We start from the raw sequence: 17827 nt of genomic DNA, 5'->3' as shown, positions 1-17827 counted from the left end.
ACGACAAGACGCAATAGATGGTGCAGCTCGTTCCTTGTTTACGTGCGGGACTCCTGACTTTTTTTCAGCATGTTGCGAAGAAAGGTCTACCAGGTTCAGGTTGGCAGACAATTTAAAAAAAAAATTCTCTCTGTTGCTTCGCGCTCATCATATTGTTTTCATACTTGGTCGGATTTACATTAACTGCTGTTCTTCTTTAGTCTAAAAAATCTTCTTTTTTTTTCTTCTTTTTTTTAGCTATGTTCATCTAGCTTTATGCAAGTGTACCATTTATTTTCTAGAATGGGAAATGTCACACTACCACTAGTCTAGTTTTTCAAAAGATTAATGGTATTGTCGAGGTCAGGGTTGTCATAGTTTTGAATATTTCAATTTCAAAATTTTTTTGTTTTAATTCTTTTTAGAGCAAATGTATTAGTTTTTATTGCTTTTTAGAATGTTTCATTTTAGTGTAGCTTTTAATAGTTTTAGTAGTAGTTTTAGTTTTGTTTTACTATATGGAGTATTTATCGAGTGCAAAATTAGGTACTCAGTATTGTGTAATGTGTAATAAAGTAAATTAAACTACGATTCTCAAACAACTGACCTGGTTTCTTCTGTAGCTAAGGATGTAAAAAAAACAAAAAAAAAACAACAACAACAAGAACTCCCTTAGGCCTATGACATTAATTAACAAAAATGGGGGGGCTATAATTACAATTAGCTTTAGTTAGTTTTTATAAACGTATGATGTAGTTTCAGTTAGTTTGAACTTTTTAAAGCATTTTCATTCTTATTTTATTTATTTATTTATTATGTTCCTTCAATTTTTGAAGTTTTTAGTTTTAGATCAGATTAATTGATAAATCGTCGCCAGTTGAGGTGGCTCGGTCATTTGATTCGGATGCCTCCTGGACGCCTCCCTGGAGAGGTGTTCCGGGCATGTCCCACCAGCGGGAGGCCCCGGGGACGACCCAGGACACGCTGGAGAGACTAGGTCTCTGGGCTGGCCTGGGAACGCCTTGGGATTCCGTCGGAGGAGCTGGCTGAAGTGGCTGGGGAGAGGGAAGTCTGGGCTTCCCTGCTAAAGATGCTGCCCCCGTGACCCGACCCCGCAAAAGCGGTAGATAATGGATGGATGGATATAAATCGTTGCAACTGTAGTTGAGTTAAATACCAACTGGCCCTGCCCATCCAAAAATGCACCTCCACATACACCAACAAAGTCCCACTCAGAGGCCCTCTCACTTAATTCATCATGCAAACTTCTCAAGGCTTCAGCATTTTTCCTCAGCCCTTTCAGACAATGAGCTCTACATATTCAGCTGTATTTGCATGAAATGTGGTCACTAACTATGTTAAAGTTCCCTGTTCACTTGATATATTCCTATTCTGTTTTATTCCTATGAATTCCCATGGAAAGTTCCCAACTTTGAAAATTCCTGCAACCCTCGTGGCAGGGATGTTCTGATGTCACGGTAGCTAATGCTAACGTATTCACAGTTTCAAAGCCCTAATTACATGATTTCTTTCTCGGATATTTCAACATGCACTTGAAATTTGGGTCACAAATTTCAAGTGCATGTTGAAATATCCGAGCATGAAATCGCTCACAATCTCTCAGCACCTCCAATTAATTCAAGACCGAAAAAGTGGCTATCTCCGCGTCTTACCATCTTTACGTGTGTCCAGGACCTCGAGGCCGAGATTGATGGCCACGCGGAGCTGTACCATTCCCTTGATGAGAAGGGCCACAGGATTCTGAGCTCACTGGGGGACTCGGAGGATGCCGCACTCCTCCACAGGCGTTTGAACAACATGAGCCAGCGCTGGAATGATCTGCGCAGTAAGACTCTCAGCATGAGGTGAGGGAAAGGCAAACTTAAGAAGAAGATGCTTTGAATGCGCTCACTTGGTTAACACATGCATGGATGGATGGAGGGATGACTGAATATGCGTTTGGGTTGCAAAGGGCTCACTTGGACTCGGAAATGGCACCTTGGAAGAGGCTGCATATGTCGCTGCAGGATCTGCTCAACTGGTTGAGGCTGAAAGCTCAGCAGCTGGAGCGGGAGACGCCCGTAGGCGGTGACGTCCCTGCGGTCCAGAACCAGTTGGACACTCATCGGGTAGGATGACCCGCACACGGTTGGCAAAATTGGACTTGGCTAATGGTGGTCATTTTGGAGCCACTTGTAGAATGAAAATAGATGAAATGGCATCACAATGGCATTTTTGTAAACGATGTTAATCCTGAAAATAGGCATGTCACAATTAAAACAGTAAATGCAGAATATTAGGGGGGCTGTTAGGTCAAAAAGTAAAGACAGTTTGTATACATTCTAAGGTAGGAGTGCTCACAATTGAGGACAAATTAAATTATGAATAGGAATTAAAATCCTTTCATTTTTGGCATTTTTGTACCTTAATTCTTCCTTCTGCAACTGGTGATTTTGTGCATACCAGATAAAGGTCATTTGCTGAGTGACCTGAGTGGGGAGGTATAAAAAAAAAAAGATGACATTTTGGCAGACATCATCACTAAGCCGTTAATCCCTTAAAATATTATCATTGGCTTGCTTGCCCTAAGAGGGTCATCATTTACATTTTGCCTGTCAAACACGATTAAATGCATATTAAACAGTCCAATAATGTATATTTTTATAATGGCTTGTTTTTATGACATGAAATTATGAGATTACATCAAAAGCGGGACAAATCTGCGTCCTGCTCAAGGAGGCGGCAATTCGCACACAAAGCATCTCAAAACCAAATGTATGGTTGCTGTTAGGAATACAGCTCTGATGTGTTTGTGTCCATTTGGAACTCCTCACATACATACATATTTCTAAAACCACATACTTTATATGTCGTACCTGCAGGTCTGTATAAATAAGGATTAATTTGCCAAATTTGCCAAAATTGCTAATCCCCATTTTCACCCAAAACTTTTGGTATAAAGGTAAGATGCATCATGTGAGGAACAGAATTTGGTCCCAAAAGCAGACAGGACACAGAAGTGGAATAGTAGAATTCTTTCAATACAACAAAAAAATACAAAGTAGCAACAAAGAGCAGGACATGGAATAAAACTAGACATTTTGACAACATGTCATTCAGTTGAAGAGTGACAACATCTTGAACCTTGATGTTGAAGAGTGACAGCATCAAGGACTCGTGCCTTATCTTGTCATAGAGGCCTTTATTCTGTCATATAGAATTGTGCAACGACCTTGGTGAAATTACTGAATGGCACATCACAACATTTGATTTATTTATTTATTATTTATTTCTTTATTTACAGTATTATAAAGACTTAAACATTCCACTTCCGTGTCCTGTCTGCTTTTGGGTCCAAATGATGCTCCTCACAACATGACTATTAACTCATTCACTGCCATTGACGGCTATTGACGTCAAAAATTCATTTGAACTATTTCTATTGGTTTAACATTTTTTCCACTTTTGTTAACAAGACTATGAATACCTAGAAAACATTTTTTATTGTACATTTAGAACAGATATAGCATTTATGATTAATCGTGAGTTAACTATTGAAGTCATGTGATTAATTACAATTCAAAATTAGCAGCGTCTGGCAAATTCAAATTGTAATTAATTGCATGACTTCATGAGTTAACTCACGATTAATCACAAATTCTATATCTGTTCTAAATATACAATAAAAAAATCTAGGTTTTCATACTCTTATTAACAAAAGTGAAAAAAATTATTTAACTAATAGAAATAGTTCAAATGAATTTTTGACGTCTATAACCGTCAATGGCAGTGAATGAGTTAATAAGAAATGTGTGCACCTTTTATGTACAAGAGAAGAAATACTACAATCCCTGCCTAAATAATAAATTTTAAATTTTAAATTTTTCCCCCCACTCCCAAACCATTATGACCCTGAATTATAGCATGTTCATAAACAGAATCAGACCTAATGTTGCTGTGACATTATGCAAATTGAAGGAACGAGTAAATGGAAAATGAAGTACTGCAGGTCCAATTAAAATCCCATTTTATGCAAGTTCAGTTTTCCCCGCAGAACGTTTCACAATGTAGATTAGCATGGCGTGTCCAAACGAAGCGTGCGGATGTCTTGTCGCAGGGCTTCAGGCGGGATGTGAGAGCCAAAGAGCCTGTTGTGACCAAAGCACTTGATGATGTCGGAGTCTTCCTCTCCCAGTTGCCCCAAGAGCCTCCGTCACCGGAGCAGCGAGGTAACATACTCAAAATCTCATTGAACACGCAGGCACCTTTCAGGCTTTATGACTGACTTTGATGTTTCTCACATTAGAGAAAGCCAGAATGATGTGGGGGGTTAAAAAAACAAAAGTGTTGTAATCATTGAGGGCATGATTGCGCAAGTCATGCTGTTGAAGAGAAATATGTCATGAGGTGACTTTAAAACAGCAACTTCAGAAACATTTGTACTGTATATCTATTTTCTAGCTTGTCCTCACTGCTTTAGAGTCACGGATAAATGGAGCCTTTCCCGGCTGATATATAAACAACAATTCACACTCACATTCAAGTTAGTCTTCAATTAGCCCAACATTTATGTGTTGGGAATGTGTGAGGAAATCAGAGTAAACTCTCTGGGGAAAGCATGAAAACTCCACACATAGCCAAGATTCAACGTTTCAAACGCAGGACCACTCGATTGTGAGGCACACTTGCTAACCACTAACTATTTCACTGCGCTGACTGGGGCCAGATATTCAGTACATGTTAAGTGAAAACCAGGTTGTCACATAACTGTCCACATTGCAAAAAGAGGCGCTAGCCACCAGCTAACTCGCTAATCGCAAGCCAATCTTTAGTGGCTCCAGCTCTTGGCTGGCGGACGAGCGGTGGGCTCATCCTGGGTCTTGGTCTTGGCCTATCAGCTATCCAGTCATGTCTTCAGATCAGAGGGATTTAGACATATCTATCTATCTATCTATATCTGTATATCTATCTCTATATCTATCTCTATAACTATAGATCTATATATATTTATTTATATATATATGTGTATATATAAATATAAATGAGAGAGAGAGAGACCTTCCAATTTCGGAGGAAATTTTACTTGATAGTTCTTCGTTGCCGGTTCTTTTAGAAAATTGTGTAAAAGCAGCATCCAAAGTGTTGGGCCTTGGCATTCACACATCAATGGTCACATGTGGAGGTTAACAAACAAACTTCGTGGCACCATGGCAACAGCCCGGTTACTGCTGAAGTTTTATGAGCCACCGGCCATAATGGAGCGAACGAGGCAGGAATCCAGCTGTTAATAACTGAAGGCACAAAGTACGCTCCTGCTGCTCTGAGAAAGTTCACACTGTATCTTTTGAGTGTGAGACATTTTATTCGGTTTACGTGTGTGTACTGAAATTGCGTCTTGTTGATTTAGCCTCCTCAAAGGGAGCAGTTGTCTTTGGGTTTGGATGATATGGAACAAGTCTTCATGTTTTTAATGACTTGAGCAATATCATTGTAATCTACGTATATGTCAATTATTTTCTAGCTGTTCGACATTTTTCGACGATGCCAAAAAAAACTTAATGTGACACGAGTCTCTTTGTACCTCAGACATCGGTTCCAAGGAGCGCGCGCAAAATATCGGGCGAATCCTTCGCAAGGAGGCAAATGACGTGATGACCAATTGGGAGGAGCTAAATGGCAACTCTGCCGATTGGCTGAGGAGGCTGGAGCTCGCTCTGCAGCGGCTGGTGGAGCTCCTGGAGGCAGAGGACCTGCTGGACGGGCAGCTGAGGCAGGCGGAGATGGTGAAGGCCGCTTGGGAGCCTGTCGGTGACCTTCTCATCGACACGCTGCCCAAGCACATCCAAAGAGTCAAGGTGTGCTTTGCGTTTTGTCCGCACAAACAGTTGTTTCCGTGAAATGTATCGGACTTGATTTCCGTGCATTGGTACCTGTGTGGCAAAGGAGTTCCAGGAAGAGATTGCCCCCATTCAGGAGGACGTGACGCACATGAACCAATTAGCATCCACTTTCACTCTGCCTGAAATCCAGCTGTCGCCCAGCAACCTGGAACGCATTGAAGAACTCAACACACGCTGGAAATTGTTGCAGGTACTCAGAAAGGACTTTTTACATTACTGTGATATAAGTTGTTGCTTTTTCTTTTTTTTTATCTGTTTATTTATTTGTGCTCTGGCGACTGGCCCAAAGTCAGCTGGGATGGGCTCCAGCTCACCCTTGACCCTAATGAAGAGAAGCGATACATAAAATGGATTTAGGGATTGCCACAAAGACAGGAAACGGGTGATAATAAATGAGTGTGGATTTTTTTTTTTAGCAACTTTTGGCAATGATTGCTTGCATCGTTCACTGACTGTGTGTGAGCGTTTTGGTGACAGAGACTCTTCACGCTTTGCTTTTCAGCACAGGTACATCTGAAAGTCTGAATCCAGTTAAGTGTTATTGTAAAACACATTTTTTGCATTTTAAAATACCTTGACCCTGAGCTCTGTGCAATCAACATTGTTACAAGCTAAGAGTAACATAACAATGAGAAAAACGATGCACATTTGCTTTCTTAAAGGGGAAGTCAACCCCCCAAAAAATTCTTAACAATGTTTTATACAGTCCCACTTGTCTAAATATGGTATTCGGGTTATTATTGCGTTAGTGGAATATGAGTTAAAATCCAGCACTTTTTATCAGTATCAGAAGGCGGCCATTTTGCCACTTCTTTTCGAGTGAAAATGACAACTCAGGTCTCAGGTAACAACCAATCACAGCTCAGCTTCAGCAAACAGGTGAGCTGTGATTGGTCGTTGCCTGAGCTCTGAGCAACTGTGATGTCATCTTCAGTCAACAGCAAGTGGCAAAATGGCCGCCCCCCTGAGATGAATAAAAACACCTGCATTTTGCTGCATAACTCGTATTCCACAAATGTAATGATATTATTGTCAAGAAACGTTTAAGGTTGACTTTCCTTTTAATAATTGCAGTTTCCAAAATGAGAAATTCTTTCCCGGGCCTCTAACAAACATGAATCAAAAAGCAACTTGGAGCTGTGGAAACGTGTTCCCTCTTATCGATCAATAAAAGAGCTTACAGCATTACTCTGAAAACTAAAGCTCAAATAGTCCTCTGTAAGATACTAAAATAATTGTTCCTGCTTCTGGTTGCCGGCTTTCATCTGACTCCCATATGTGCAGTAAAACACAACTGGGTGAACATTGTGCAAGCTCTTGAAACATTTAAAATGGTCATATGGGTACAGAACTTTTTTTTTTCCCAGCTTCCTACTTCCACTCTGAAAGATGAAAAGAAGAGCGCAGGTACCTGCATGCTGAAGTCACTTCAAACAAATGATCATGGTCTTTGCTCAGAACACTGTGATGTGAAGCTGCCTGGCCAGCACAAGCACTCACTTATTGAGTAATTGCACCAATTTCCTCGCGCTCCTATTCATTTGTACAATTCCAACAAGGTTACTATGGATACGGGGGTGGGGGTGAAGGTACAAAATAAAAATCATCATCTTCGTCTGATCTTCATCACGTGTGCTCGAGCAAAAAAAAAAACGCTCAATTAGTCGAATGCTTCATTCCGGCTGGATTACGTACTTGTTCTATTAAGGAAACGCTTCTGATGATTCACTTTATATATTTTTTTTTACTTCCTGAAAAATAATCAGTTTCTGCTGTGCGCTTCCATGCATCAGATGGCTTTGCGTCATATCTCTTCCCGTTTGAAAGGTTTAATTTCATGAGAAATATTGTAGCATTTGGGTGCCGCAGTCATGTGACGAAGTCAATATGAATGCCAGCTCACTGGGATATGTCACATTAACCTGCAGCATGCTGAAAACCAACAGATACCTCCATCCATTTATTATATTATGTGGTACATGAAATAAATACTGAATTAAATATCCAAACTCTTTCAGTGGCTTTTTTTTTTAATCCAGTAGAATACATTTGTTAAATATAGTTTAGTTGTATTCAACTTTTAAGTATGATACAGTTTAATCTTTTAGATCTGCTTTAAAACATGTCTTAAGGTTCCGTTTTGATCTGATCTCAGGTCTCAGCCGATGACTATCTAAAGCAGCTGATGGATGCCCACCAAGACTTTGGCCTCCTTCATGGTGAGCAAACCACACGTTCTCACGACACAATCGATTCATTGTTGGACTCCGCTGGCAAAAGTGTAGCGTGAAGCAGAATATTTGCGTGGAAAAGCACAATGATATATTTCTCATGATTACCACATTAAGTAGGGCTGATTATGTGTAAACCACTGGCAACAAAAGTGAGTTCACCCCTTAGTGAAAGTTCCCAAATTGTGGCTCAGTGGCAATATTTCTCAAATGTCCACTTAGGAGTGTATTCACTTTTGCTGCCAGACATTCGTGACTGAATGTTGGGTTATTTTGGGGAGACGGTAAATCAATTGACACCGTTATAGCAGCTGCCCACTGACAACTTTAGCGTCAATTGTTCAGTGTTCTGACTGCAATAAAACAACCAAGATATCATTCTGACTTTGGAATTTTTGTCTGGGACTGTCAAAGTTGTTCAATATAACATCAATTTGCATCCTCGTATCCGTCATCACTTACTTTTTGCAATCTTCTTTGTATAACAATTTACGCCATCCACACTATTTTTATCCTTCTCAGCCCTCATCCAAAGCTTCCACTAGATTCATTTTTAGGGTTTTTTTCTGAAGGAATTGAAAACCACCTGAAGTAAATGTGACTCCAAAGGAAACTCGACAGACCCAAACAATGTAGAAAACAAAGTGATTTCAATGTAGATTTGCCTGTTTGTCTATATTTGCATGTGCGTGTGCGCTCAGTTTCAACTCCAGGAATGTTCCCTGCGAGGCAAAATCCCGCTGACATCGAGTCGTTTTCAGAAACCCGACACAGTTTGAAAATCGCTTTTATGCGTCCGCTGCACTTTGTTTGTAAGTGTTAAATAGCCGGCCCTCACCCCCTGTCTCTGCAGGATCTGTTGACAGCCCCTTCGAGCAGGGCGTCTCTCCAAACAACGTGCCCTACTACATTAAGTAAGTACATGTGTTCCAGCAGCAAAAACATGCCTCTAAAGTCAAGAAATATGCCACTGAATCCAAAATTCACTGTTGGATTTCCGCTATTAGCTTTGCTAGCTTCTATGTATTGTATTTGTGGTTTGAGACACTTATTAATTATGCCCATAACTAATTAAACATTACTTACAAAAGGTTTGCATGCACAATGTAATTAATCAAACCTGGGACTAATCGTGGTGGCTGATTTTTGCATCTTTAAATTACCGCGTTGGAAAGGCAAACCGTCACACCATCAGAAGGCGGCCATTTTGCCACTTGCTGTCGAGTGAAAATGACATCACAGTTGCTCAAGTAACAGGTAACAACCAATCACAGCTCAGCTTCAGAAAACAGATGAGCTGTGATTGGTCGTTGCCTGAGCCCTGAGCTACTGTGATGTCAATTTCAGTTGACAGCAAGTGGCAAAATGGCCGCCCCTGAGATGGATAAAAACGGCTGGACCACTATTTCGACACCCCATCATTCTGATATCTCGCCTTGCACGTCTGCTTCCGTTTGTGGTGTTCAGTGAAAATATATAGCAGAATGTAAATTGAATTTTCCTTTGGGGATTACGATAACACTTGTTTGGGTTGAGGCGATACTTTGTCAAATACAGTATGAATATTTGGGGTGTGCCAAAAAATCGATTCTCATAAGAATCGCGATTCTCATGTAGTACGATTCAGAATCGATTTTAAATGTCCCAAAATTCATTTTATTTAAATTATTTTATACTGTCTTACCTTTGTTTGTGTGTGCCTTTATTGGGAGCGCTGTTCATGTTGTACCCGATTTGGCTACTGAGGGGCAGTGTGGTTCTGATACACTGTGTTGTAGCCACACTGGAGAGTAGAAGGAAAAAGTCACGATCAAGTTATTCCAATAAAAGTTGTTTTTTTGCAGCGTGGAGCCGTTCTTTTGAGTGATAAAAGTGCCGCAAGTAGAGCACTAATTAGCTTTAGCGAGTCAGACTGAAGTAGATCATTACGGTTCTTTGAACATCTATAAATTGAAGCAAAAGTCATTGTCAATCAAATCATTTTGAATCAAAAATCTTTCTTAATTGAAAAGCGATTCGGAATCGAATCGCACAACCAAAAATCGGAATCGAATCGAATTGTGAGGCATTCAAAGATTCCCACCCCTAATGAATATGTTCTTTTTGTATTCAGTACATTTGTAATGTGGCATTAGAAAATGCATCTTATTGAGTTAGTGTGCAGAGACGAAATTTTAATACACTTTGGTCTTTTACAGGGCAAGAAGCCATATTGACTAAGTCATAATGTATGTCACACACTTCACTAAAGGCAGTAGAATTGACGAAAATTGAATTCATGGTGTTAAGCCTGTTTTACAGTTTGTGAAGATAAATGCAAGCCACATTGCTCAATGCCAAATGGCTGCAAAATGTCTCTACTTGAGGTTCATACTGTTGAAACATTTAATCATTGCTATCACAGAGTGCATTTTAAGCTCAAGATCCACGTCCACACACAATAAGGGTTTTTTAGAAAAAGAAAATGACACATTACACACAGCTTGAAAATCAAAAATCAGCTGACTGTCTCCAGTCCATTCCTATATATTATCTTGCAAACTTGGATCTACTGTATGTAGGCTACATGGACCCTGGGAGTCAACATGAATAAATAATAAATATATCATTGATCAGCCATGCATTCGTTATTAGAAATCAGGCTCAAGTCTGTCATTGCATGCAATGAAAACAGAACCCGGAAGGCGATGATGTCATTAGACATCAACGTTTGAATGTTAGATAATCGCACATTTCAAAAGGCAAGTCAGAAAAGCACACTTGTCTCCGTCTATAGGGTAGACATATGTTATAGACGGAGTTTTGGAAACTCTTCACTCTGGCAGGAGTTGCCAAAAGCCGAATATGTTTTTTTGAATATATCTTCTTTATTGTAGCAAAGCTCTTCATGTGGTCTTCATTATGCTTCCGTTTTCTATATTTCCATTTTCTATACTTGTCCTTATAAGGGGCGCGGGATACTGGAGCCTATCACAACTGACCGTCAGCCACAGGAGACGCTATTATTAAAACAAGTAAAAAAAAAAACATTTTAAAGATCACAAATGTGGTCTGTTTGGATTTTTACAGTGATATATGTGTGTGATTTCAATAACCTGGTTTGGGTTACACATAATAGTACACTATTTTCCACCAGATTTGATCATAGTTTGCAGAGGCCACCTTTTTAAAAGTTATAGAATATCTTTGTGTTGACCGCCATACGTTGGCGGGGGAAATCAAAATCAAAAATTGTAGCGCAAACATCACATGTATTCATGCATGTTTCTATGCATAAGTGTCCCAAAGAAGCACTGCATCGATATCAATGCATGGTTAACATTTTTCTTTCAAGACGTCATCTCAAGATACTTATCAGCTGAAGCATACCACCCCCCACCCCCACCCCCCTCCATTTCCAAGCACCTTTCCTGCTTCTTGCGCAATCAGAACAAGCATTGTGCTTTATGTCATCAGCTGCTTGCATCTTTTTCCATGCGTGCCTTAACTGAACAATGGCTTTGACTAATTCACTGGAAACAGCGCTTGCATAAAATCAAGGTGAAGGCGAAAAAGTTGCATAGAGGAGGGAAAGTGAAGTGACAGGGTTTTTTTATCTCCAAATGCAGAGACAAAGCTGGAGCTGACCTGATGACCAAGACACTGTGAGTGTGACATTTGAACACACACACGCACACGGAGTGATGATTCAGCAATACGGTATTATATCTCATGCAAACAAGCACAGCATTACGCACACGTGAAGTGCGTACGAACGCGGATGCGGCCAACCAATCAAGTGAGAGTATTTTTGCGAGCACTTCAGACACTTTTCAAGGATTTGTTTTTGAGCAGTCTTGTCGATCAAAATCACGTTGCGTTATCATGGAAAGGTTTTGGGCCACCGCTGCAGTATGTTGCTGTTTCAATGAGCGCGTCTGAAAATGTTGACATCATAAAATTATAATTGGTTAGATACAGTTAGTAAGATCACGTCAACAATGCAAAGCAAATTCCACAAAACGTTGTAGGATTGCTACAAGGGCCAACAAAGTCTACTACATTTTAGTGAGCATTTGGATGAAGCCGTTGCTTGAAAGTGGCAGATCTTCACCCAGCATATCCTTCTGGTCATTGGCATTCTGTAACTGTGTTAGAAGTAGGCAAATAAGACTGGTCTATACATTTTTAATAGTAAGAAAACTTTTTTAGATTTTTTTTTTGCGATAATTCCAAATTTGCATGACAGAATCAGGTTTTAATGATGATGATAATAAAAATAATATAGTGATGTATTTAGTAATATTTTTACATTATGAAACTCTTGGAATATTTTTCAGAAACATCATAGCTATTAATTCCAACATATGGTAAAATCCATATTGTGCATGCTTTGGTAGAGTAAACTTAAAAAAAAAAACATTTTTAAAGTAATGTCATTTTTCTAAATCAGCATCAAAATACATTGAGGGACACATCAAGCCATCTGATTAAAATGTGTGGAATTAAATCTTGACTTTGTTGTTTAATTTCACACTTGGTGGGTGAGCAGGCAATTGAAGCATACATGTTCTATAATGTAATAATCATTGGTGAGGAATTTATTAAAGCCTACAAACACACGCCCACAGGTAGAAACAGGCAGCCGTTCAGTGGGGAGATCAAAGTTGATGCTTGGAAAATAAATAACCGAGTGAGTCTCTTTTGCTAGTGAATTTTTTTCAAAGCTTGTACTCGGCAGCACAAGTTGTCTCCATTCAAATAGAGCAATAGACTTTTGAAATTCCGCTTTAGTCCGCTCTTCGTCTCTGCCCCAAAATCTCTGCTTCCACATATGCTTTTCTTTCTTGTCTCCGCCTGCTTCATGTTATTTAATGTTGAAAAGCAGAAAGCTTCTTGGGAGCACCTCAGCTCCTTTCCTTTCACTAAGACTGTGATGGGGGAAGGGGAGCTCCGCCACAGCTGAGTTGAGCATTGACGGAAAAAAAGAGGACTGCCTTGACCAGAAAGAAGTAGGACGTTGTTTTTCAAAATAAACGCTACAGTATTAGCCGGTCTTGCTGCAGTGGGATACGTTGATTTGGTTGCATGGTCAAAACAAATATGGCTGAATAACTCCATCCATTATATACAATTAAATTAGGTTACATTTTGTCTGAATAATAATTTCATTGTTGTGCTACTATCAGGGTTGTAAATCAATGCTAATGTTAGTTATGCTTGAGTACATACTAGTTGTGTACCTGCTATGCTAGCTGGTCAGGAATTAACTTTACTATATTCTTTAAACACACACACACACACATTTCAGTATGAATGTCATTTTTTTGGTTATTTATTCATATATTTATTTTATAATATTATCTATTGCATTGGTTTAAGTGACCAATTCAAGGTGTAGTCTGCCTTTCGCCAAAGTCTAGGATAGTCCAAGCTTTCTGAGACCCTCACAGTGCAGTAATTGGGTAGATCAGTGGTGTCCAAACTCAGTTCTCGAGGGCCAGAGTCCTGCAGATTTGGGATGTTTTCCCTTCTCCAACGCACCTGAAGCTTATCAGCAAGCTCTGCATAAGCCTGATAACGATCCTGTTCAGTGGAAACAGGTGCGTTGGAGCAGGGAAACATCCAAAACCTGCAGGACTCACTCTGGCCCCCGAGGACTGAGTTTGGACACCGCTAAGGTATCGATGGATATCTGAGACAGCTCACCTTTTTCTTCTTCTTCTTCTACGTGGCTAAAAAGGTTTTAGTCACAGCGTTAGTGTGTGTTGACAGGCACAACTGTGAACTAAAAGCTGACTTAATGCTTAGTTTATATGTTTTAGTTAATATACTGAAGGTATATTAACCGTATACGGTATAATACCGTATACAGTAAGTTGGTCATCAGGAGAGGGGAACAAGGGAAAGAAGCCATTTTAGGGATTGATCTTTGGTTTTTAAAATATTATATTTGACTTTACTATGTCTACGGTATGTTGTCAGTTTACAGTACATAAGTGCATGTTTCTGTAGGGATTGTTTACAATTTCATGAGAGGGAGACAGAAAATGCGCTCCAAAGTATATCATTTAGCTGCCTTGAAATGAAGACATTCACGTCAGACGTGCATACTGCTATATAATCTGCGACCCCCAACAATAACATGAACATTTATTTTGGAAAGAGTTGAGCGGAAGTGGCCCGTTTGTTTTGTTGCATGTTGGCGGGCTTCATTCGGGAATCGGGAGTCAGCCAGTCAGCCAGTCAGCCTCCCTGCAAAGCCAGCAGTGTTCACACGCGGATAATCACAAGCACGGACAAGCTCCGGCAAGGTTGTCTTGGTGCTGTTTAGACGCTGGGTCGAACCGTGGAAAGGCTTTTCGCCGAAATTGGAGGCGACATTGGGGGCTGTGTAGTCTGTTCTGCCAGAATCGCTAGCGACAATGCGGGAGCAGCTTCGGAAGTGAGTACCGGTGACGATTTATATTAATTGTGGTTCAATAAATGTGTGGGGGGTTTTTTGGGGTTTTTTTTTTACGATGACGTTGGCTGCAAGTTTTCACGGCCACATAGTCGTCGAGCTGCGTAACTCATCTTATTATTTGAAAATATCCGCGATTTGGCGTGCGGGTCATTTGGGAATGAGGGGAAAAGATGCACTGGCTCGGCATTTGAAATGTGGGATAAAATGATGGGTACCCCCTTGTTTTATACAATCGCACACCGCTGAAGGAATTAATAATTGGATATAAAACAACGCTTTTAACTTGTAATAGGCTAATAACTTCCGTAGCGGTGGTTTGGTATTGCGGCTTTGGATACCTGGATCGGGCATTTCCTCATTCGGCGTCTTCCTCGGCACGTTTGTGGCCCATGTTCGAATCTAAAGAGGTTCCATTGTGCTTTAAAGCAAACACACTGCAACCGGATCTCTAGGTGTGGGCGTGCGTTTATTTGCGCGCGCGCGCGTGTGTTTTTGTGGGGGATTTGTGTTGATTTGTGCACGCGCGCCGCATCGCCCTATTCTGCAGGCTGATGCATCAGTGCGTTGCATTCCTTCACACGCACGCACGCACGCAAGCCCCCACCCCCATGGTGACAGTCAGCGTTTGGAAACGTCCGTGCATCGGGTCCAATTTAAAGGTGGCATGAAACGGGCTGCGGTTATCCGGCCGAAGACACTGCACGTCATTGTATGTGAGTGATGCTCAGCCGCAGTGTGGAGCCTCGCGCACTCCCACGGATCTCAGCGTGCACCCCCCAACACACAGACACACGCCTAGAGTTGTTGAAAATAAGGGTGCTCGATGCGGGATGGATGGATGGCGCAGAATGTTGGCACCCGCGGGTGCATTCGTGCGTGCGTAGTCAAAACACAGTTGAACGTTGGGGGGCGAAAAAGCTAGCAGAGAAACATGGAAGTATTGACTTGCTTTTGGTTAATATTTTTAATCATTTACAAGACCCTTGTTTGATTTTTCTTCTTGTCTTTATTTGCAAGCTTGCGAGTCCACCAAAGGTGTTCAAAAAGTCATGTATGCCAGTGTTTCTTATCCTTTATTGAACCAAGGCACATATTTGACATCAAATCGAATTGTACGTCACACCATCAATCAAAAATGCCATCAAGTGGATACATGTAGGTTAATTGATATGTAGTGGAAGAGAAGAGAATTGTTCTGCTTGTCACTATATGTCACTGGCATAGATGGATGCAATACATCTATCAATTTTCTAAACCACATTCTATCATAATTTTCATACAACAGATTCTGTTTACCCTGGGTTAGTCACCAGCCAATCGCAGAACACGCAGGAATGTGTAATGGAATAATTTTTGTACCAATGAAATGAAATTTAATACATTTTCTTACAGGCATGTTACAATATATGACAAGCTACTCGGACACAATTTGGTGGAAAATTAACCTCTGGTGTCAAATGTATGACAGCCTGTGGTTGTGTGATAGGTATATTCAATAGTTTAGTGCTAGTAGGCTAACTTTCAGGGCTGAAATTTGCATCGAAAGTTCGTACTTTTCCAAGATGAGGAGATTGCAGTGCGCTGCTATCTTCACAGTCAACTCGGTTGTGAGTTTTAACATGCGTTTACATGCCGACCGGAAGTTAACATGTTTCATGTTAACTGTCAATGTCATGAATGTTTTCACTCCCCAGATACAGTAAACCCCCATTATAGGCCTTTTTACCGTTATGTTACTCACACTTCCAGTTGGCAAGAGACTGAGCCATCCCCGATTGCACCACTTGTAAACAATCCCATCTCTGCTTTTTGACAGAGGCAGAGCGATTGAGAAAACAGGGTAAATGGCTTGAATGATGATTTTAGCCTTCTTCTCGACTGCCGTAGTTTCAAAGTGTGAAGTGTCAGTGGGGAAGATGTTATGTGGGGTAAATTGCTTCCCAGGGAGACGGAATGGCGGCCGTAATTTGCATTTCAGTGGTTCAAGTTGATTAAAAAACAGACACGGTGGAAATGCAGACATAGGTGGCATGATCATTGAGGGACTGGCAATTAATGACTTCTCTTTTAGTAGCCGTGCTGTTTTGACGGTAGAATAGATAGTGTGCTGTCGTCTCTTAGAAGGCAAGCCATTTTGTTTTGCTGAATTACTCAAATCATACGAATCAAACATTTCAGACATACCTGTGAGAAAATACCTTCCACCAACCCGATGATGGATGTTTGCTGTCCACTGTGTCCCCTTAGAAGTGGCTACCACGTCCGCCTATCCTAACTGGGGTCGCAGGCGTGCTGGAGCCTATCCTCGCTGACTCGGGGCAAGGGATGGCTACACCCTTAACTGGTCACCAGCCAATCACAAGACACATACTGTACATAGTCACGCCTGTGGGCAAAAGACTTTGTTCAAAAGATGCCTTTGATGTATTCTTTGAACTATACGGTGGTACATCTTAACATTCTTGTAATTCTGCTAGCCGTCACCTGCAAGATGTAGAGCGTGTTAGTGGGGGTGTACATCAGGAGTTTCAAACTTGTGGCCTGGGGGCGGGGCATTTGTAGCCCCTGACTTGACATAAAAAGTTTCGTGTTAGTGCAAAGCTCCGCGCCTTGTTACCCTGGGTATTTAAATCAATTATCGGCCACCATAACGCAGGCTCATGACAACTTCTGGCCAAACGTCATTCTAAAATGACACCAAGTGGAAGGAGACTGTAATCCTGTCGCCCACTCGCAGTCGCATCTTTTTCAAAACCTGTCATGAAAAGAAACGTTGGCGACGAGAAAAGCCAATTTCAAGAAAAAACAAGAGATGGAATGTTTTTCGGCACCCTGACATGTCTGGAATGCACAGAGAAAGTTGCAGTGCTGGAAAAATCCGACATCATTAGTCAACTAGACATACTGAGGAGTATGCAAAGCAGCAGGGAGATGAGAGAGCAGACCGGGTCACCAATCTTGTTCACGTTCTGAACAACCGTTAATGTTCTGATATGAATAAAGACTGAGAAAGTTGGTTGTACTTTTTTTTTTTTATATACTTGAGCGCCTTTTTTGTGGAATACATACCCAGACTCTATTTCCAGCTACGCCCACATAAATTGAGACCCCTGGTTTACATTTTGCTTTGAGGTTATGCTCGCTGGTACGAGGCCTTTTTATGGGCTACTACTACTGCATTTTAATGTTAGTCATGAATGATGTAGTTTGAGAAACTCTGAAGTCTAAAAAAAAAAGAAGAAAAAAAGAGGAAAATCTCTGGAACTAAAAAA

At 40.8% G+C, this 17827-nt stretch overlaps 1 protein-coding gene across 12 annotated transcripts in view; it reads left to right on the top strand.

Annotated features, from left to right (window-relative positions):
* Positions 1–17827, top strand: part of dmd (dystrophin) — a 139065-nt gene that overhangs the window by 105700 nt on the left and 15538 nt on the right. For 9 of the 12 annotated variants that reach the window (XM_086067205.1, XM_086067204.1, XM_086067198.1 and 6 more), the window contains 8 exons: positions 1672–1844; positions 1952–2108; positions 4097–4208; positions 5566–5834; positions 5923–6069; positions 8035–8098; positions 8964–9024; positions 11719–11754. In XM_086067205.1, the coding sequence (XP_085923331.1) occupies positions 1672–1844; positions 1952–2108; positions 4097–4208; positions 5566–5834; positions 5923–6069; positions 8035–8098; positions 8964–9024; positions 11719–11754 (1019 nt within the window). The remainder of the gene's footprint in view (positions 1–1671; positions 1845–1951; positions 2109–4096; positions 4209–5565; positions 5835–5922; positions 6070–8034; positions 8099–8963; positions 9025–11718; positions 11755–17827) is intronic. The other 3 variants (XM_086067208.1, XM_086067207.1, XM_086067200.1) reach the window with 1 other exon arrangement.

Source organism: Leptonotus elevatus, chromosome 2 (assembly GCF_054856555.1).
Source record: "Leptonotus elevatus isolate MCC_2025b chromosome 2, RoL_Lele_1.0, whole genome shotgun sequence".
NCBI lineage: Eukaryota > Metazoa > Chordata > Actinopteri > Syngnathiformes > Syngnathidae > Leptonotus > Leptonotus elevatus.
Note: the sequence above shows the minus strand (reverse complement) of the source record. Positions and strands in the feature narration are given on the sequence as shown.